Source organism: Eleginops maclovinus, chromosome 1, assembly GCF_036324505.1.
Source record: "Eleginops maclovinus isolate JMC-PN-2008 ecotype Puerto Natales chromosome 1, JC_Emac_rtc_rv5, whole genome shotgun sequence".
NCBI lineage: Eukaryota > Metazoa > Chordata > Actinopteri > Perciformes > Eleginopidae > Eleginops > Eleginops maclovinus.
Window position 1 is genome coordinate 26,633,902 of NC_086349.1, and position 20,857 is coordinate 26,654,758.

Genomic DNA, 20,857 nt, shown 5'->3' on the forward strand with positions numbered 1-20,857 from the left:
AGTCGTTTTCGTGGGGACTGGAAAGGAAGAGGTGCAACCCAACTTTTGGACTTGTCTTGTCGATACTCGTCGTCCATGATCTGCAGGAACCTCAGGTCATCCATTGAAGGAGCGCGCTTGTTGTCATTGGCTGTGTGAAGGAAGACTGACTGACCCAGGTTTTCTCCATCGAGTGTCTGTGTGCTGTCTGTGGTGTCCAACGCTGGGTAGTTGTGGGCGAACGTCTCTTTCACCTGGATTTTGCTGTTGCATCGGCTGAGGAAACTGGGCCGTCCACTTTCCAGAATGGAGGTTTTGAATGTTCCGACATGGGGCGGCTTGTGCGCTCCCCTGAGGCACACGTCGCCGACAACGACCCATCCAAGGTCCAGCTTTTGGGCGAATGGGGCGTCATGTGGACCGTTTATTTGGCTTCTTACTTTGTGTACTCTCAGAATGTCTCTACCGAGCAACAGGAGTATGTGTGCATCTGGAACCAGAGGTGGGATCTCATCTGCGATCCGTCTCAGGTGTCCGTGGTGTCGAGCAGCATTGGGGGTTGGGATCTCCGAACGGTTGTTTGGGATTTGGTTGCATTCGAGGAGTGTGGGGAGAGGGAAACTGACCTTCTCGTTGGCTGACTCCACAACATAACCACGGGCCTTTCTCCCAGCTGTCTCCTTGAGTCCTGAACATGTCCTGAGTGTGTATGGCGATGGACTACACGCCACGTTGAAGATGCTGAAGAACTCCGACGTCGCCAAGGAACGGTTGCTTTGCTCGTCCAAGATAGCGTACATCCTTCTAGACTCCTCCCTTCGTCCTTCGGGGAAGACATTGACGAGGCAGATCTTGGAACATGCCCTGAGACTCATTCCATCTCCGCATACTTCCGTGCACTTGGTGGTGACTTCCTGGTTGTCCGCTTGTTCTCCCTCCTCCCCGTTCTCTGAAGCGGGGGGAGACGACTTGGACTTCCAGGGAGCTAGTCCTGGGTGGAGTGCTGAGGTGTGGCGGTTGCTGCCGCATTCCTTGCAGTCTACCTCTGTGACGCAGTCCCTAGCTAGGTGGGCTGTGGAGGAGCAGCACTGGAAACATATGTGATTGTCTTTTAGGAACTGCTTGCGCTCTTCTAGGGTCTTCTCCCTGAAGCCTCTACATTTCCTCAGTGGGTGGGCTTTGTCATGGATGGGGCAGTGGTTCCCAGGGTCGATGTTTACAGGTTTCTCTGTGGGGGACACTTGCGTCTTGTGTACTGATATGGCTGTCTTCGTATGTCTGTCTAACCTCTCTTTCTTTTCGGTTGCTGTGCGGGAAGGTGGGAGGTTGAAGCTGGGATCTGTTTTAACTCTGGCTTCCCTGCGGATGAAGTCAGCAAACACAGTAAAGGGGGGGAAAGCCACATTGTTCTTTTCCTTGTATTTGGACCCAAATGAAGCCCATTTATCCTGGAGATTGAATGGAAGCTTGTCGACGATGGGAGCCACTCCTCTGGAGGTGTCTAGGTAAGACAGGCCAGGTAAGTAGCCGTCCATCTTCGCAGCTTCGAGTTCTAGGAGCAGATCGCCCAGGTCGCGGAGCTTGTGAGGGTCTTTGTACGTCACCTTCGGAAAGTCTTCCAGTTTATCAAACAGAGCCCTTTCAATTGCCTCTGGTGAGCCATAGTACTCTTCCAGCCTCTGCCAAGCCATCATCAATCCGACCTGGGGGTGCCTGATGTTGACTGCTTTGAGCCTTCTTGCCTGTTCTGAGGACTCCTTGCCAAGCCATTTGATGAGGAGATCAAGCTCTTCTCCTGCAGACAGGCCCAGACCTGTGGTGGCGCCGTAAAAGGTGGACTTCCATCCCCAGAAATTCTCTGGTTTGTCATCGAAATTGGTTAGCCCTGAGGTCACCAACTGGCTCCGTGCGAGATACCTGGCAAGGTCGTTGGTGATGGAGGTGTCAGGGTTGCTTTGGTTGACCGTTCTGCCCTGGTTGCCATGGCGATCGTCAAGGGGTCGCTGTCGACCTCTTCCATCCATCCCTCGATCGTTCTGCCAGAGCGCCTCTGTTTTCATAGGCAGGGGTGAGTAAAGCATGGGTGTAATAGGCTGCTTTATGTCGCTCGTAACTAGTGGTAACCCCTGATAAGATGAGGCATGTGGATTGTGTGAGTTAGACTTCAGGCTGAGTTGGTCCTGTACATAGTGTTCTGTACGCTGGAGTCGTGTCTGGGGTGAGAGAGAGTTAGAACCTCTACTGCGGTGTGACTGATGGTCTGAGTCTATCAAACCTGACTCCAGTATTTCTGCTTCTACCAGTGCAGCATCCATTTCCTTTTCTGTTTGTAGAGCCTCTAGGGTGGCGTCCAGGCGGACCTTCTCTAGTTCGAGGCGGGCCTTCTCTACTTTGAGTTCTATTTCCCTCTGAGCGTAGGCAAACTTGGAGCGTCCTGCTTCTGCCTTGGCTCGGGCTTTGATGGCGGTCTGGGTTGATGAAGAACTGCGTGATGCTTTTGAGGAACGAGACCGTATTGACTTGTGGTCCTCTTCTTGGAAACGTTCTTCAGGCACTGTGGTGTATGCATAGCCCCCTTCTGCCATGATGAGGCGAGATGTGTGTGTTCACTGAGGTTAAGACGTCAGGGGAGGGTGTCGTGGAGGCTTGCTCGGGGCCTGTATGACAGTCCTTCGGTCTTTTTTCCAGCCGTTCCTTTCTTACAGCTTGATGTTATGCTGTTTTTTCACTGTACTGGTCTGGGTGGATCTGAGCAGCAATCCCACTATCCAGTTCAGCTAAACTAATTGTTAATGAATAACTCCATGAAGCAGGGTGCCGATTATGAATGTTTACTCAAATTCAAAGAGTGAAACTGAAACACAAATGTAAATATATATATCAGTTACGAAACTGGATGCACTAAAAATACAAATACACAATATAACATATTGCAATAACTAAGTGCACAAAGGTTGGAGCTTTGCTGTATCACTCCACAGACAATAAACAGATAGGGAAAACATAGCTAGTGCCATATAAAGTGGTACAAATCGACCATCCAATAACCAAAACAATGCTGTTGATGCGTAGCTAAGGACCTAACAAGCTGCAGTACTTACAAACATTGCGATTATACAGCTAGCAAGACGAGGATGGTGGAAGATATGATTTTTAGTGTTAAGGTAGCTAAGTAGGCATTGGAATCACTTCCTGAATAGCCACTTCCGGTTTGACCGGAAGTACTAACAAATAAATGCGACTCGATAAAATAAAAGCCACAGCTTAAAAAAGAATAGGGTCCAGAACAATAACAATAATAATAACAATAATAATGATGTATCATGAATACTTTTACTTGAAGTACTTTTTGACACTACCTTGCTAGTCTCTGTTGTGATTGGTCAACCACCTAGATGTCCCGCCCCTTAGCCTTCTCACGTTCAATGAGCACTAGCCAATAGGAGCGCGAGTGTTATGTAGTGATGTCACTATGTTCCGGAAGTTAACAGGAGTTCAAAGAAATTCCCCTTATGAGAATTCAGATTATGAGCTAACAGAAACATATGAATCACTAAACTGTCGCCCAGAAACCAATGACATCACAGTCTTCTTCTTCTGTGGTGCCACCACCTGTTATCTGCCCTCATTACATTCAAAGCTGCACCTTTCTATCCGTTTTCATTTATGTTACTAATTTAATTTGACCTTCTTTGTTGTGCAGAATAATTGCCCCTTATTATTATTATCAGTGTAGCTGTAGTTAGACCCCCCCCCCCACACGCCATCCTCCTCCTCCATTCTTCCTGGAGGTCAAACTGAGATTACGCTGAACTGCTTCCAGCCTCAGACGAGACGACCAGCCTCTCAATCCCGGGTAATTGCAAGTTCTCATAAAATTAATTTTACACCCCCCTGCACATGCATTGACCATGATGCTTTAATTAACAAGGTCCCTTTAACGATATTAAAGACGGAGAGATTTACGCATTAAATTTGTTTACACGCCCGGTGGTTTCACACTATGGAGGCTAATTGCACGGTGTCGGGGCGGAGGGGGGAGGAGGAGGGGGGGTTGTCATTTAGCACTCGCTGCTTTTTATTACGAGAGAAAAATATTTGACCTTTTCAGAATATTTGAATGTGGAGCGTTTTCATAAAATGGTATTAAAAGACTGTTTCTGCAGAGCATTTAAAATAACAGCTTCCTGACGTTGATCAAGCGATGGCAGACGGTGCTTTGCATATGCGTTTTCTTAATGTTTGGAGGATCTATTTTGCTTAATTAGCGATGCAGTGTGCAGCAGTGGATCATAAATCTTCATTGTGCCGTGTCAGCATATTGTTTTCGGACAGCGTTTGTTTACTGAGGGCAGATCTGACCGCCGATACCCGCCGTTAATTAATGCCCCACATTGTCTCATTCCAGCACTTCAGCAGCAATTAAATGCACCAACAGTGGCCCGTTCTCTGGTGATTAATTAAGGCAAATATGATTGAGTTTGACTGGAGGATGCTTAATTATTTATAGTGAAAATTAGGATGCAGATATAAAAACACAAATGTGCGAAAAACACAAGCAAAGGAAGAAACCTCTTGCAGAAAGCAAACGCTGCAAGAAGCTCCAAACACTACGGAGACCAGGGGACACTAAAGAGAGACGCACACAGCTGGAGACCAGGGGACCCTAAAGAGAGACACACACAGCTGGAGACCAGGGGACACTAAAGAGAGACGCACACAGCTGGAGACCAGGGGACACTAAAGAGAGACGCACACAGCTGGAGACCAGGGGACACTAAAGAGAGACGCACACAGCTGGAGACCAGGGGACCCTAAAGAGAGACGCACACAGCTGGAGACCAGGGGACACTAAAGAGAGACGCACACAGCTGGAGACCAGGGGACACTAAAGAGAGACGCACACAGCTGGAGACCAGGGGACACTAAAGAGTGACGCACACAGCTGGAGACCAGGGGACACTAAAGAGAGACACACACAGCTGGAGACCAGGGGACACTAAAGAGAGACGCACACAGCTGGAGACCAGGGGACACTAAAGAGGGACGCACACAACAGAGACGAGGGGACACTAAACAGAGACGCACCCAACGGAGACCAGGGGACTACTAAAGAGAGACGCACACAGCTGGGACCGGAGCGCTGGGTGACGTTTAGGATCATAAAGCTGGACAACTATTTTTTTGTCAACTTTTTTTGCGTGTGTGCTGTGTGTGTCTCTCTTTAGTGTCCCCTGGTCTCCAGCTGTGTGCGTCTTTCTTTAGTGTCCCCTGGTCTCCAGCTGTGTGTGTCTCTCTTTAGTGTCCCCTGGTCTCCAGCTGCGTGCGTCCCTCTTTAGTGTCCCCTGGTCTCCAGCTGTGTGCGTCTCTCTTTAGTGTCCCCTGGTCTCCAGCTGTGTGTGTCTCTCTTTAGTGTCCCCTGGTCTCCAGCTGTGTGCGTCTCTCTTTAGTGTCCCCTGGTCTCCAGCTATGTGCGTCTCTCTTTAGTGTCCCCTGGTCTCCAGCTGTGTGCGTCTCTCTTTAGTGTCCCCTGGTCTCCGTTGTGTTTGGTTTTAGTAAACGCTGCTCATGTTTCCTGAAGCTGCTGAATGTTTCTTCATGAGTTTTGAAACATTTGCGTTTCTATATCTGCATCCTTTCTGAAGCTGCAGCGTGTTTGTCCTGATGGAAATGTTTAGGCCCTGTCTGCCTCCATAAAAGACCGACCCGTTCTCCATTTAGTGAGTTCTCTTTTTGTAACGTGACTTCTTTCATTTCCCGGTGATATTACTGCATTAAAAAATCAATCACATGTTAATTATTTCTGGAAGGTGTTGACCTTTATGCCACTACAAACAGAAAAACCTGCCAGGAATATATTTCTACTTTTTTCAAACATTTGTTTTGTGGAATTAATTTAAACGTCCTAACGGTATCATAAAGCAAAGCTGTCAGAGTAAGATAAAGCGTCACCAAGATAAACACATTTGACCTTCCTTCTGAACACGCCACAGATCTGTGTCGGACAGATATGAGCGGGATGTGTTTTTATCACGCCATCGACTCATTAGAGCGAGCGGCAGGTAGTGTTTGCCCTCCTGTCTTCTTATTAGATAAATCGCTCAGTGTGATTCTGCAGAAACTGCTCCTCGCTGAGCCGTTCAGCATCAGCGGGGAAATTAGACAAGACAATGCAAAACACGCAGAGTGCTGCACGCTGAGGGAACTCATTAAGCTCTGCAGCGCGAGCCTCTGCTGTTGTGAGTGCTGTTACACAAAGCTAATCTAATATCTGGTGCACAGTTACTTCATTAATACTGAGCAAGAAGGACGTAACAGAGAGATCGTTGATGCAGTATTAGAGATATCAGTATGTAGAGTCTCTACTTTAAAGAGTCCTCTCCGGCTGATGTTCAGGTGTATATCAGTATGTAGTGTCTCTACTTTAAAGAGTCCTCTCCTGCTGATGTTCAGGTGTATATCAGTATGTAGTGTCTCTACTTTAAAGAGTCCTCTCTTGCTGATGTTCAGGTGTATATCAGTATGTAGAGTCTCTACTTTAAAGAGTCCTCTCCTGCTGATGTTCAGGTGTATATCAGTATGTAGAGTCTCTACTTTAAAGAGTCCTCTCCTGCTGATGTTCAGGTGTATATCAGTATGTAGAGTCTCTACTTTAAAGAGTCCTCTCCTGCTGATGTTCAGGTGTATATCAGTATGTAGTGTCTCTACTTTAAAGAGTCCTCTCCTGCTGATGTTCAGGTGTATATCAGTATGTAGAGTCTCTACTTTAAAGAGTCCTCTCCTGCTGATGTTCAGGTGTATATCAGTATGTAGCGTCTCTACTTTAAAGAGTCCTCTCCTGCTGATGTTCAGGTGTATATCAGTATGTAGTGTCTCTACTTTAAAGAGTCCTCTCTTGCTGATGTTCAGGTGTATATCAGTATGTAGAGTCTCTACTTTAAAGAGTCCTCTCCTGCTGATGTTCAGGTGTATATCAGTATGTAGAGTCTCTACTTTAAAGAGTCCTCTCCTGCTGATGTTCAGGTGTATATCAGTATGTAGAGTCTCTACTTTAAAGAGTCCTCTCCTGCTGATGTTCAGGTGTATATCAGTATGTAGTGTCTCTACTTTAAAGAGTCCTCTCCTGCTGATGTTCAGGTGTATATCAGTATGTAGAGTCTCTACTTTAAAGAGTCCTCTCCTGCTGATGTTCAGGTGTATATCAGTATGTAGTGTCTCTACTTTAAAGAGTCCTCTCCTGCTGATGTTCAGGTGTATATCAGTATGTAGAGTCTCTTTATGTTTCTCATACTGCCTGTGCTGCAGCCCCTCTTTTCAGCCTCTGTCTGAAACCAGAGCTCAGTGTGCTCTGATTGGTTAGCGGGCCGGCTCTGTTCACCTGCTTAGAGATCAGGTACAATGTGTTGGAGCGCTAGCCAATTGAAGCGTGAGTGTTAAACAGTGATGTCACTATGTTCCTTTAGCCTTTGCAGAGCATTTACATGCGCAAAAACACACTACAGGGAGGGGAACACCCGAATATGTCCAGGTTTAGAGACAATGAGACTCGTGCACATGAGGAAAAACTGCTCAGAGAATCTCCAACCAGCCTCAGCTTCCCTTCACTCATCGACACGCTCTTAAAGGCAGGCTTGAGGAGCTGCACAGCTGACACTCCATCAGATTTCAGAGAGCAGCCCTCGGAGAACATTAACCACACGAGCATTAAGGAAATGAGTCCAACGGGTGAAATATTTCAGAATCATTAACACAAACGTTTGCAAATGAGCTTTTCCAGCGGGCTCCGTACGGCTCGGCAAATGACACTCATTAGTTTCAGAACACAAAACTGAGAGGCGGAGCGAGATGGGAACATAGCTGGGGTTGAAATGCAATGTTTTTACTTTATTACTAAAAATGTGGTTTGGTTTTTTCCACCTTTTGAGTGGAGAAACACACCTGTGCTGTAATCTCAAACACACACACTTCTGTTTACCTACACTCACCTTTCACCAGGGATTCATTAATCTATGATCTCTTTTAAACTAGAGCATGATTGAATTCCTCAGCTGCATGAAGATACACACACAGCCTTTTTGCAGTGTGTCATGATAGCAGTCATCAGGTTTCCTGCAGTATTTGTTTCACTCTTGCCATTTAAATGTCTTTTTGGTGCATATCTACATTCAGAAATGCACCCAGGACATTACGATACGATACTGTAATACTTTAATGGTCAGATCAGTACATTTACTCAAGAACTGTACTTACAATTTACTGGAGTATTTCCATTTGATGATACATTGTACTTTTACTCCACTAATCCCTTTAGTTGCTAGGCAGATTAGGATGAATGATGGTAAATATAATCTCCCTTAAATCAGACTGTAGTTCACCTGCAGTAAATCCAGCAGCTACCCTGCAGTATACAAAGCCATTCAAACTAGCTGCACCTTTACCAGCTCTGAGAACACTTTAATGATCAATCATTATAAAACATATCAGAGATATTATTCTGAAATGGACCAATCAGACAATGACTACTTTTACTGTCACTACTTTAAGTACATTTAGAGGAGAGTACTTTCTACTTTCACTGGAGGAACATTTAGAATACTTTCACTGTGACAGAGTATTCCTACACTCTGGTACTTCTACTTTACTCAAGTACAAGATCTGAGTACTTCTACTTTACTCAAGTACAAGATCTGAGTACTTCTACTTTACTCAAGTACAAGACCTGAGTACTTCTACTTTACTCAAGTACAAGACCTGAGTACTTCTACTTTACTCAAGTACAAGACCTGAGTACTTCTACTTTACTCAAGTACAAGATCTGAGTACTTCTACTTTACTCAAGTACAAGACCTGAGTACTTCTACTTTACTCAAGTACAAGATCTGAGTACTTCTACTTTACTCAAGTACAATACCTGAGTACTTCTACTTTACTCAAGTACAAGATCTGAGTACTTCTACTTTACTCAAGTACAAGACCTGAGTACTTCTACTTTACTCAAGTACAAGACCTGAGTACTTCTACTTTTACTGAAGTACAAGATCTGAGTACTTCTACTTTACTCAAGTACAAGACCTGAGTACTTCTACTTTACTCAAGTACAAGATCTGAGTACTTCTACTTTACTCAAGTACAAGACCTGAGTACTTCTACTTTACTCAAGTACAAGACCTGAGTACTTCTACTTTACTCAAGTACAAGATCTGAGTACTTCTACTTTACTCAAGTACAAGACCTGAGTACTTCTACTTTTACTGAAGTACAAGATCTGAGTACTTCTACTTTACTCAAGTACAAGACCTGAGTACTTCTACTTTTACTCAAGTACAAGATCTGAGTACTTCTACTTTACTCAAGTACAAGATCTGAGTACTTCTACTTTACTGAAGTACAAGACCTGAGTACTTCTACTTTACTCAAGTACAATACCTGAGTACTTCTACTTTACTCAAGTACAAGACCTGAGTACTTCTACTTTACTCAAGTACAAGACCTGAGTACTTCTACTTTACTCAAGTACAAGACCTGAGTACTTCTACTTTACTCAAGTACAAGACCTGAGTACTTCTACTTTTACTGAAGTACAAGATCTGTGTACTTCTACTTTACTCAAGTACAAGACCTGAGTAGTTCTACTTTTACTCAAGTACAAGATCTGAGTACTTCTACTTTACTCAAGTACAAGATCTGAGTACTTCTACTTTTACTGAAGTACAAGACCTGAGTACTTCTACTTTACTCAAGTACAATACCTGAGTACTTCTACTTTACTCAAGTACAAGACCTGAGTACTTCTACTTTACTCAAGTACAAGACCTGAGTACTTCTACTTTACTCAAGTACAAGACCTGAGTACTTCTACTTTACTCAAGTACAAGATCTGAGTACTTCTACTTTACTCAAGTACAAGATCTGAGTACTTCTACTTTACTCAAGTACAAGATCTGAGTACTTCTACTTTACTCAAGTACAAGATCTGAGTACTTGTTGTTTGGTTTTTTCAGATGTTTTTTTGTTCGGTGGAGAGAGAAGTGGACATTGTTGCATGCCTTTGTGCTCTGTTGTCGTATTGCACGTACATTTCTAACTGCATGTAGTTTGAAGTACTTTTTTTTTAAGTACCCTTCTGAACCAAAACTCTGTAATGTCTTCCATGTCTGCCTGTAGTCTTCCCTGCCTGTAATGCCCCGTCCCGGCCACAGGATAGCACTGTGGCTTCATGTGTGAACCACCTTTCCTCTGATCAACTGTAACAACTTTGAAGAAGTCTCAGATTCCCTGCAGGGGAAACCATGAAAGACAAAGTTGTGAGTGCCGGAGCCGAGGCGATTAGGCAAGAGCTGCGGTCGTGATCTTGTTCCCGGTGATCCATATATATTGAGCAAAGGGAGAGTGATGGCTGAGTGGGGCCTGCAGAGCATGAAGATGCAGATGTAGGCAGGGAGAAGTTAAAGCCTTCAGTGACACTGAGCACCCCCAGGAGGCCGCGGTGCATCAAGGACACACACACATCCCGTCCATCAACAGCTCCATCCAGACATACACTTGACTCCTTTTCGCTGAGGCAGATGTGCCCCTCCACAGACAGTCCGATTTGATAAACTGGATTAAACCACCAGATAACCCAAAATAAATAATATAAGGACTTTTTTACATGAGAATGCCTGGAAACCGTCTCCTCACACGACGGCCTCGCCTCGCCTGTTAAATGTCAATTTCATGTCAGATTCCCTCTCCATTCATCCATGACGCCTGTGATTGCTTCATCCCTTTGCATGAGAATGGCTTCAGATGAACGGCTGCTCGTTCTCTCTGATCCCAGCAAATGAAAAGCATCGCAAAGAGCCAGACTGTCACATCGCTCTGTGGGATGGGAAATAGCGTTGTGTGTTTTCTAGAGTTATGCAGTGTGCAGGCTTGAGGTGTTTTATGGTTTTCAAGAGCGGCCTCCCAGTGGGACCCTGGCGATGCTAAAGGAGTGTCACAAAGCATGATGCGGGGGCCCCACGGTCCATGTTGTTCCTGCGACTCACTCAGGCATACAGAGCTTTCCTCTCCACTGCTTACAGAAGCACAGGTGAGCCCACAGCAGGTGAACCTGTCACAGGCAGCAGCAGTGGGATGCTAACAGGGGGGGGGGGGGGGCTGAAGGACGGAGGAAGTTTTGTTGGGAAGAGTTCTGCTGCGCCACCTGGGAGGAGGGGCTCAGAAAGACAAAGACTCACAACATGTCGCCACTCTTTCAAAGTAATGCTCATAGCTCTTTGGATTGATCATTTATCTGTCATTTCCAAGCTCCTCGATTATTCTGAGGCTTGTTCTGTAGAGTGTGTTCCAGGAAATTTGTACGCTGCAGGTTTTAATCGATAGAAGTAGAGCTTGGTGCACCTGCTTCAATGTGCACAGCTCTGTGTGTGTTGATGGCCATTTCTGTGTAGAGTTTCATCCTCTTTGTTGATTAAATGATTCAAGGATTAAATTGGGAATGCCTTTGTTGTTTTCGTGTGCAATTTATAAAAAGTACCGGCTGCTGTTTTCCATCCATAGAAGTGATGCTTGTTGCTCCTGCTGCAGTGTTCATAGCTCTTTGTTTACGGTTCATTGTTTACCTGTAATTCCTTAGTTTCGTCCTCTTAAGTGGTTATTCTAAGGCTTGCACTGAGGAAAGTTTTGGTGTATTTGCAATTTATAAAGTATGCACGGGCTGCAGATTTCCATCTATAGCAGTGATGCCTGCTGCTCTCTCTGTCTTTGGTTCATAATGTATCTGTCATTTCTTAGTTTCGTCCTCCTAAGTGGTTCATTATTTTATTTTAAGGATGGTTTATTTCTCAAGAGCTGTATGCACAGGCTGCAGATATTAATCTATAGAGGTAATGCTCGTTGCACTGGGCCCTGTGTTCATAGCTCTTTTTGTTTAGGGTTGATCATCTGTAAATGTTTTCCTCTTTGGTGGTTAATTATTTTAAGGGTGTATTGAGGAACGTGGGGGTGTGTTTGCAAATTATAAAGAGTATGCCTCGGCTGCAGGTTTCCATCTATAGAAGCAATGCTTGTTGTACCTGCTGCTGTCTTTGTCTATGGTTCATAATGTATCTGTAATTCCTTAGTTGTGTCCACTTAAGTGGTTATTTTAAGGCTTGTACTGAGGAAAGTGTTGCTTTATTTGCAATATTTAAAGAACTGTATGCACAGGCTGCAGATTAACTATAGAAGTAATGCTTGTTGCAGCCGTCGTGGCTTTTGCTAAATGTGTGCAAAATAAAATCCAGTATGCATGAATTAAAAGCACTTAATAAGAAGCACTTATATTATAATATTAATACAGAAGAAAAACCCTGTCAGATTATTGATGTCACCATAAAGACAGAGCTGAAATCTGTGATGCCCTCCTGGCCCCTCTGCTTGGCACTGTAATTTGTTTAAAAGTTGATTTATGAACTAATTGTCTGTAATTGCTGCTTAGTGCCACCGTTAATCCAAGCTGTCTGCCTCCTGAAGCACATTAGGCCAGACTTGTATAATGAAGTAATTAGTTCAATTACGAAGAAGAAAGTCGGGATAGCGATAGAAGGGGAGGAAAGATCTAGAAAGCACCGTGTTTTCCGTCCTGCTCCTGTGACACATGCTCAGCAGAATAGCCTCGCTGTGAGCAAACCCTTCCTTAATTAAAGCTCGCTCAAGTTCGTTTGACTCTTCTTACTCAGACATCTCCATTCTGTTTTGTTCGCGATGCCAGTTTTTGGAACTGCGGCATCTCACATATCACGATATTTCAGCTTGCTAACAACCCCGCGCTGCTTCACACTTTGGAAAAAATATAGCTCTGTGTTTTGTATTTGGCTTGTGTCGGCCGCCAGAAGCTGCCATCACAACCAAGAGTGCCCCATTGTCTGCTCGCATTGTCATTGTTATTAGTCTTTTGGAATGCCTGTGGAGGCACCGGCAGGCTCCGGGGGAAGCGAGTGCCAGGCTGGATAATTAGTTGTTCCTCGATGCCAGACGGGCACATTGCCGTCACTTGGAGGGGAAATGGAAAGTGGCATCACTATCACAGTAACACCGGAACAACCTTTGGTGTGAGGCTCCAGCGCATCTGTCACACCACCACCAGCCATCGGCCCACTGGCAAGACAATAACGCTTACCAGCCTACAGAACACAGCGTGGATAATGGCTTTATCTGAAATGGCATTATACTTGTTGTATTTGTCATAATTAGTCGTGGTGTGGTGGAATCGATATCCAGTGTTCTGTTGTTGGCTCGGCTGATCATCGTGGACAAATGGGTTTTGGCGTTTTCTAATCTTCCATAAAAGAGACATCAGAAGAACAAATAGAGAGTCTGTTTGTTTATATACTGTCTCCAACCTTAACAGAACAAATGCTGGGAGTCATTTGGAGTCTTTGAAGCGTCTCATTTTGCAGCGTCTGACCTCCCAGCATCTTTCAGCTTTGAATCTCCAACACTGCTCTTGCTGTGATGCCTCTTCTGGCTTCTTCGTGAGATGTGTAAGATGATGAGCAGCACGGTGACACCCACGACGAAGGTGCCTCCGAAGCCCAGCAGGATGCCATACAAGAGGGGCAGAGCCACATCCAGAGGCCCCTTCTGGTACGCAGAGACCGGGGCCCGTTGCACAATCAGATCCAGGTCACCCCATGTCAGATCCCTCACTGACAAAAACAAAACAAGAAGATTGTATAGAAGTCTATGAGAAAATTACTCTACTGCTCTCTTAATTTTCTTCCTCATATTGAATGAATCCCATGTAATGTTATCAAAAAGCTAAACCAACAATTCATTTTCCATCAAACAAGTATTGCCCACAAAGTCTGTCACCTAAAAATGTGCTCATTCAGTGTTTAGTTTCCACCGGTTTGTTCCAAAAAAACCCAAAAACTCGAGGTTAGTAAACTATCGTCCCCTATGGGTCGGATACACTAACCATCTCAAAGGACTGTGGGAATCTTAACTTGAATGAAGCACCCAGGAGAACAAACAATTAAAACAGACAGGTGATAATTACATTTTTGAATTCCGAGGTGTCCTGGGAAATACTCCTCCGCACAGTGAGAGTGTTGGGAGGTAATGAGTTGGAAGCCTGCCCTCAGGCCACCAGCGAATCTAATCGGGCATCTCATCTAAACACGTAATAGATTCAGGGTTCAGAGGAACACTTTACCCTCTGTAATTCAGACCTTATCTCCAGAGTGATAACCCCAAAAACCTCCTCTTGACATGGAGATATTTCTGCTTGGACTCCATCACCGTGTTGTAGGATGAATTACCTTTCCTTTTCCTGACCCTCTGGCCGTTCTTCTTCGGTCCCGTTGCGTCCGATTGTTCCTGTGGGGGGTTTAAAGACTGGACATATTTGTGATAGTCTTCAACGAAGCGCTTCAGGCTCAAGGCCTTGTCCTGGTTGATGTTCTTCCCAACTTCTGTGGGATAAAAAAAAGCACAAACACAGGGCTGAGCATCTCCGTCACTTCAAATACTAAACATGTATGCATTTCATCCTTGAAAATAATTGTTGTTTTGTCGCCTTGGACATAATTAGTTCTGGCAGGAGAGCAACGTGCCGGTTCACTATCAAACACTCAAGTTTCCACGTATGAGTACATCTCTTCAGAACTGCAATCAAATGTATGATAATTGCTGCATCTACAGCCGTTCTCATCAAAGCCACCCTCATGTCTTATAACTCATCCTTCTTTCTGTTTTCTTTTTGAGCTGCTGATGAAAGGAGCAGATGGTTTGTTCTGCGACTGGTGTCAGCTCCACTGAGTCCTCTGTCAGATCATTTACACCTCCTTCCCTCCAAACGCCACTCGGCTGTGGAGCCGTGGAGCACGCTGGTCTGCAACACATGCCACAGACTGGCAGTGTGCAAAAATATGCCACTTTTGAGGCTCCAATTAAAACAAATCTCAAAGTAATGAAGCAATTACGGCCTGTTGTTCGAGTCTCGAGGACCAAAAATAAACCAAATTTGAAAATGTATCCCGACACGTACCCAAATGAGGCTTTGTTCCACTTTTGTTTCGTCGAGGGACGTGCCGAGACAACACTGTTCTACTAACTATTTTAATTTGCTGCTCCACACAGGATTGTTGTATCAGATAAATTATCCAGAGCTACAGGAGGCCCGGCTCTGTCTTTGTCTCTCACCGATGGCGATGTCTGTTCTGCCGATGTGCTGCAAGGCACGAGAGAGCCTGTCGTAGTACGTCTGCTCGCCGTACCTCAGCAGCCAGTCTGTCAGCGCCGCCCGGCACTCTGCCTCCCGATCTGATAAACACAAAGCATATGGCCGTCAGACAGGCAGGTTTCTGACACACCGCCTGCTGCAAGAAGCTCCTGCAGCTCAGGAGGATGTGTGAGGAACCGACAGGGCTCAGGCAGGACTCCGGTTCTACTCCAGGAGCATTTCCCTCAGTTTACTAATGAAGTTTGAGTCTGTGTTACTCCTGCAGGTTGCAGCTTAAAGTAGAAGTGCTGCAGTCGTATGTCATGGCTGACTGAGAGCACAAAGTCTTTAGACCTTGCTTTGTTGACAGCTGGTGACAAATGGCTTCTTACTTCATTAGGGCTCGAGCAATGGAGTCGGAGTAAAAGACCTTTTCATTATTATAACGTACAGGAAATGTGCTGAAAAGACAGAGTTTTTTGGCCGAAATTTCGTTTGCACAATGATGCAGCTCCTATATTTAAGAATGTCCTAGATCTTTGAAATCTGGTGGGTATGTGTATAACATGAAGATGATGAAGTAAGTCTATTGGAGCGTGACCGTAATCCCAACAGGAAGTCATCTATTTTTAAATAAGTGTGTTTTTTCTAATGTATTTTGGCTATTTTCAGGCTCTGTACTTTGACAAACTCCCCCCTTATCAGATGAACTGCACATTTGGTCACTTTTTAAAGACATGAAGACATTAATACATTAATAATCCCAATATCATGATGTAAAATACACTGTATGGTACTTAAATGTGCCATTTTGCATAATAAGTACTTTTACTTTTGGTTCTTAAAGTATGTTTGGATGCTAAGCTTTGGTACTTCTTCCACCTCTGGTAAATCCCTACCAGTCAGTCTCTACAGTCACAGTGTTGTTGATATTCTAGAGCTCTTTCCATCCCTTCCTATTATGCTTTTTTAGTGGATGAGGAGGAGTACTGACCCTGAGATGAGGAGGCGTCTCTCTTGGCTCGAGGTTTCAGATCTAGTTGATTATTCTCTGGTGCGAGGCGTTCGAGGTGCTGGAAGATGTTCTCCTCGGGGTGAGACAGGGTGAACAGGAGATCATCGCACTCTGTAGACGTCAACATCTCCACTAAGCGCTGCAGCTGATGGACACCGATGTCCTCCGCCACTGATCACACATTACAACAAGTGATGTAGAAACTCTAGGATGAGTTGAGCCAACAGGACAGAGCATAGTGTAAACTGTCACAAGAAGGCACGACCATCAGTGCACCGTGAAATCCAGTTAACGGAGCTGACACTTCACAGCGCTTCTGCAGCATGCTTTCAATTAGCAAGAGTGTGGCGTGAAGCTGTCATCTGCTCAGCTGCTCAGAACAGAAACTGAATGATCATAAACAGAGAATCAGCGTTTCTGTCTGCTGATGCAACTTCACCTTCAGCAGGACAGACTCAGGGAAGTGATGGATTACATGCAACAGGTAATCAGAAAGTAAGCTAACTCTTCCCTTACTAGCAGGATAGCAGCGTTAGTAACACTTAAAGGATCAGATGGTACTCTCCTCTGTTCTGCTCTGTAGGGTAATTCTTGAAGTGTGAATCTATACACCGACTTCTGAATTGGATTTTCTCACTTTACATTTCTTTCCTTTTGATTTCTTTCAAAATTCTCTCTTTTTCATAAATTTCGATTTTATTTTAATTTCCGACTATTTCTTTAAATATCACCTCTTTTCTGAAAGATCTGACTTGTTTTCAAATTTCTGGATTTTTTCTAAATGTTGACTTTTAAAAGTTTCCGTTATTTCTTTTAAATGATCACTTTCCTAAAATATCTGACTTTTTCCTCAAAATTCTCTTTTTTTTTTCTTCAATATTTCAAAGATTTGTTTCTAAATCCTCACTTTTATCCCAAAATAAAAATTAATCCCCAATTCAAACTGTTGTTCCTAAAGAAATCACTTTTCCTGAATTTCGACTTTCTAAATTTCTGAATGCTTTTTCGAAATTCACACTTTTTCCCCCAGATTTCGTCATTACAAAGTTCCAAAATAGTTTTTAAAATCTCAGTTTTTTCTTAATTCAGACTTAAGTTCCAAAACTCAACTATCTTTTAAATGTACGATATTTAGTTTTCTTCAAAATCCCACCTTATTTTTTTCTGACTGTTTTTCATAACCCTGGGGATCAGAGTGGATCTCTGTCAGCTGTTCTGCTCTGTAGGCTCTGTAGGATATATATGTTCAGAAAACAGTGTGTGTGAGTTTAACTGTGTGTGTTGAACTAAAACGGAGCATGTTGTGTCAGCTCAGATTGTACTCCTGCTTTTCTAAACTGTAGGATGTGCTCATGTGAAACCACAAAGTAATCAGGTTACTTAACTTGATCATTGTGAGCATAGATGAACAGGTAACTAGTAATTAGTAAAAACAGTCTCTCACCTGTGTCCTCGCCACGAGACGAACCCAGCTGGAGAAAGACGAAGAAGAGACAGAGTTCCCAGACTTTCATTTCAGATGATGTTTAAAATCAGTGCTGCTGAACGTCAACAACGAAGGATATGACGCTGGTGGAGTTTACGCTCAAAAAACACATGGAATGTTTGGCATTGTCGACGGTGAGAAGCCTTCTGTGTGTTTGTTTAAACCAACCAATCACCAGGCAGGACACATTAAAGGGGCCCTCTCACGCTTTTTGGCTTTCCCCCTCCATGTGTCTCCTTTGTTTACTTCCGGAACATAGTGACAACATTGTGTAACACCATTGGCTAGCGCTCAGACACATTGTACATGATAGGCTAAGGGGCGGGACGTCTCTAACAGGTTGACCAATCACAACAGAGCACTCTGGGCTCTGGTTTCAGACAGAGGGTGAAAAGAGGAGCTGCAGAGCTGCATTAAAGCATGGAGACATGTCCCAGTAACGTTTGTTTGCTTCACTTTTGGCAACAAGTCATTTTACTCCTCAGGCTTTTACTTAAGTACAATTCTTAATGCAGTACTTTTATTCAAAATGGAATATTTTTACAATGCAGTATTAGTACTTTTACTCAAGTCAAGCACCCTTTTCCCACTGTATCAGGAAACAAAGTGTGTTTTATTATGAGAAGCGTTAGAAAAATGAGGAGGTTTGACTCTCTGTTAAAGGTTTGAAGTATTTCTAGTCTATAAAATGTCCACAAACTGCTTATTTAGACTACATAGGTTTTAAAAAGTCTCCTCAGATTTTCGTTGTGCACACGTGTTTTTATTTTATTGTTGGACTTTAGGTCTTCTGGATAAACTGCAGCTAGCTTTTCAGGAGCTAGAAAGTGTAAAAGGGTATAAATGCACCTCTGTGTTGTGCTGTTCCCCTCTGACGTGCATTGCAATATGTACCTCTTGAGATGCAGAGAGAAACCTGATTGATGCCATCGCTGTGTGGGCTACAGCGAGGGCATGTTTTAAATTGTTAATAAGCTTCATTTGCCAAACAGTAAAGGATGTTTGTGTGGGCGGAGGCTCAAATTCTCACTGTTAGCTAATGAAAATGTAAAAAATACCAAGCTCTGGGGCTGAGGGTGTGGGCGGAGAAATGGATGGTGAAGAAAAAAGAAAACTGGGCACGAGGTCAGGGATATTTATTCAGATTACAGAGAGGCTGCAGTATTGATGAGAATACACGTGCAGTTTCGAACATGCAAAGTGGAACAAATGTCATTAGTGCCTCGCCTTCGATGCCTTCTGAGTGTTGTTTGTGCAGCAGTGTCCCCCATGTCTCTTACACTTCACACCACTGAAATCTGGTTGGATGCAGATACAGACTCCGGTGGAATGAAGGATAGAACACATGGGATAGTCTTGCAGAAAGGGCCTGAAAACACAAAGACACAAACAACCATAAAGTGATCATTCTGCTCTATTGATTGACTTTTTCAAACAGGAAACTGGAGAAAGTACAGAGTAGAAGTGTGGATACTGTAACTAAAACACAACTAATATCAACCAATAAGTCAAATAGCCTCATTAGATGAGCCCCACCCTCCCATACCTGCAGAAATGGACTACATTTAGCAATAAAATCTGAGAGAAAGACACGTTTTGTTGCACACGTCTTTGCAAAAGTGTTCTCTGTGCGGTGGAGGGAGTTTTTCAGGAGTCGACCTCTCCCTTTTTCTCCACTTTAAGTCTAAACGAGACCAGGCCTGTACCGACCCCCCCTCCCCTGCCCTTGCTCTATGGCTGCAGGCTGAAATCCTGGCACGTTATCACAGGCCTGAGCTGAGTTTACTTAGAGATGCATCCCACCAACCCCCCCCCTCTCCAACCACCACCATCGCCACCAGACACCAGACACCCACTATCTGCCCGCCTCAGAGTCCTGCTCCTGGGGAACACAACCCCCACCCCCACCTCCTTACACCTGAAGCTCTCAGATAGTCACACTTCTTCCTCTTTTATATACACCTTTTCACTAAACCCCCACCCAAAAATCCCCTGAATCCTCCACAAACGCTGCCTAAAAGCATGCAGTTTCTCCAGGTGATCTTTCATAAATGAACCCCCCAGGTAAAGAGACAAATCTTCCCCCTCTTACCACACTTTAAATGCATTACTCACCTTGTCTGCTCCTTTAGTTCCTGGAGGATTCTGTGAAGCTAATCTAACGAGAGCCGTCTTCAGGAGGACTGACGCCTCGGTGTCCTGTCTCCTCTCTGGCTCTTTTCTCTACCTGATTCAGGTGCTAGTGTTTTAGAGGCCTGGGTCGACCAATCAGATACGAGCACCTGAGTTGAGAACCGTCCCCTTTTTTTCAGCTGTAAAAACCCCCCGCCACACCCTGCCGTGTGCGATAAAGAAAAGGAAGTAATAAAAACACAGAAATCAAAGTAAAGGTTCCTCAAAGTGCGTACAGTTTTAATAAAATCATCACTTTTAAAAAATATTTTATGAGCATAACAAACATCTTCCAAGGCTTTGATGGGAGACTCAAGCGGGGGGGGGGGCGGGGGGGGGGGGGGGGGCATGCACTTATAAAATGACATAAAGGCGTTCCATGTAAATTCATCCGGTCTGGTGTTCGTTATCTGATGAGGCTCGGCTGTAATTTGCTCGTTTCTGTCTTCCTCTCCAGAGTAAAGTGCGCTCTTCATCAGACTCTCTGAAGCCCTTCAAACCTCTTTCATCAAAATATTTAAATGATCTTCTGCAACTGAGATAGGAAATAAAATAAAGACGTCTGTTCACAATCCTGAGCATCGTTCAGTCCTCTCTGTAGTCTATCCAGATTACTGTGTTCTTTCTCAAGGAAACTCTATTTATATAGCACTACAAACAAGAAGGGTGACAGAAAGTACACAAACTGAAAACATAACCAATGAAATAAAAAAAGAAGTAGAAATTAAATTAAAATCTAAATAATAAAAAAAAACATAGAAAAAGAAAAGAAATAATAATAAAAATAACACATTTAAATAAAACGAGGTTATATATATATATATATGAACTGTAATTTAATAAATCAAAAGTAATAATAATAAATCTTGAAAAAGTCAAGACATAATAAAACTATCATGAAATAAATAATAACATCAAATTAAATTACAAATATTATTTATAATAAATCAAATGAATCTGAAAGTTCACAAAAGCTAACCCACTCATTAAAGTAAGACATAAAACAAAAGTAATA

General features: G+C 43.8%; 1 protein-coding gene across 1 annotated transcript; it reads right to left on the reverse strand.

Moving 5' to 3' along the window:
- Positions 1 to 13,299: 13,299 nt before the first annotated feature.
- LOC134868444 (transmembrane and death domain protein 1-like) lies at positions 13,300 to 19,883 on the reverse strand. Its single transcript, XM_063889587.1, has 6 exons — positions 19,786 to 19,883; positions 17,629 to 19,039; positions 16,164 to 16,355; positions 15,151 to 15,270; positions 14,268 to 14,420; positions 13,300 to 13,652 (listed from the first exon to the last, which is right to left on the reverse strand). The coding sequence occupies exons 2-6, from the start codon at positions 17,696 to 17,698 to the stop codon at positions 13,393 to 13,395; spliced, it is 795 nt and encodes a 264-aa protein (XP_063745657.1). The 5' UTR covers positions 17,699 to 19,039; positions 19,786 to 19,883; the 3' UTR covers positions 13,300 to 13,392.
- Positions 19,884 to 20,857: the final 974 nt, after the last annotated feature.

What these genes read in the sequence shown, in the direction of transcription:
- LOC134868444 (XM_063889587.1), bottom strand. Translation starts at nt 17,698, where the DNA reads ATGAAAGTCTGGGAACTCTGTCTCTTCTTCGTCTTTCTCCAGCTGGGT. An exon ending in GTCTCGTGGCGAGGACACAG is followed by an intron (nt 16,356 to 17,628) that starts GTGAGAGACTGT and finishes ATGTGTGATCAG; the next exon opens with TGGCGGAGGACATCGGTGTC. An exon ending in CAGAACAGACATCGCCATCG is followed by an intron (nt 14,421 to 15,150) that starts GTGAGAGACAAA and finishes TTTATCCCACAG; the next exon opens with AAGTTGGGAAGAACATCAAC.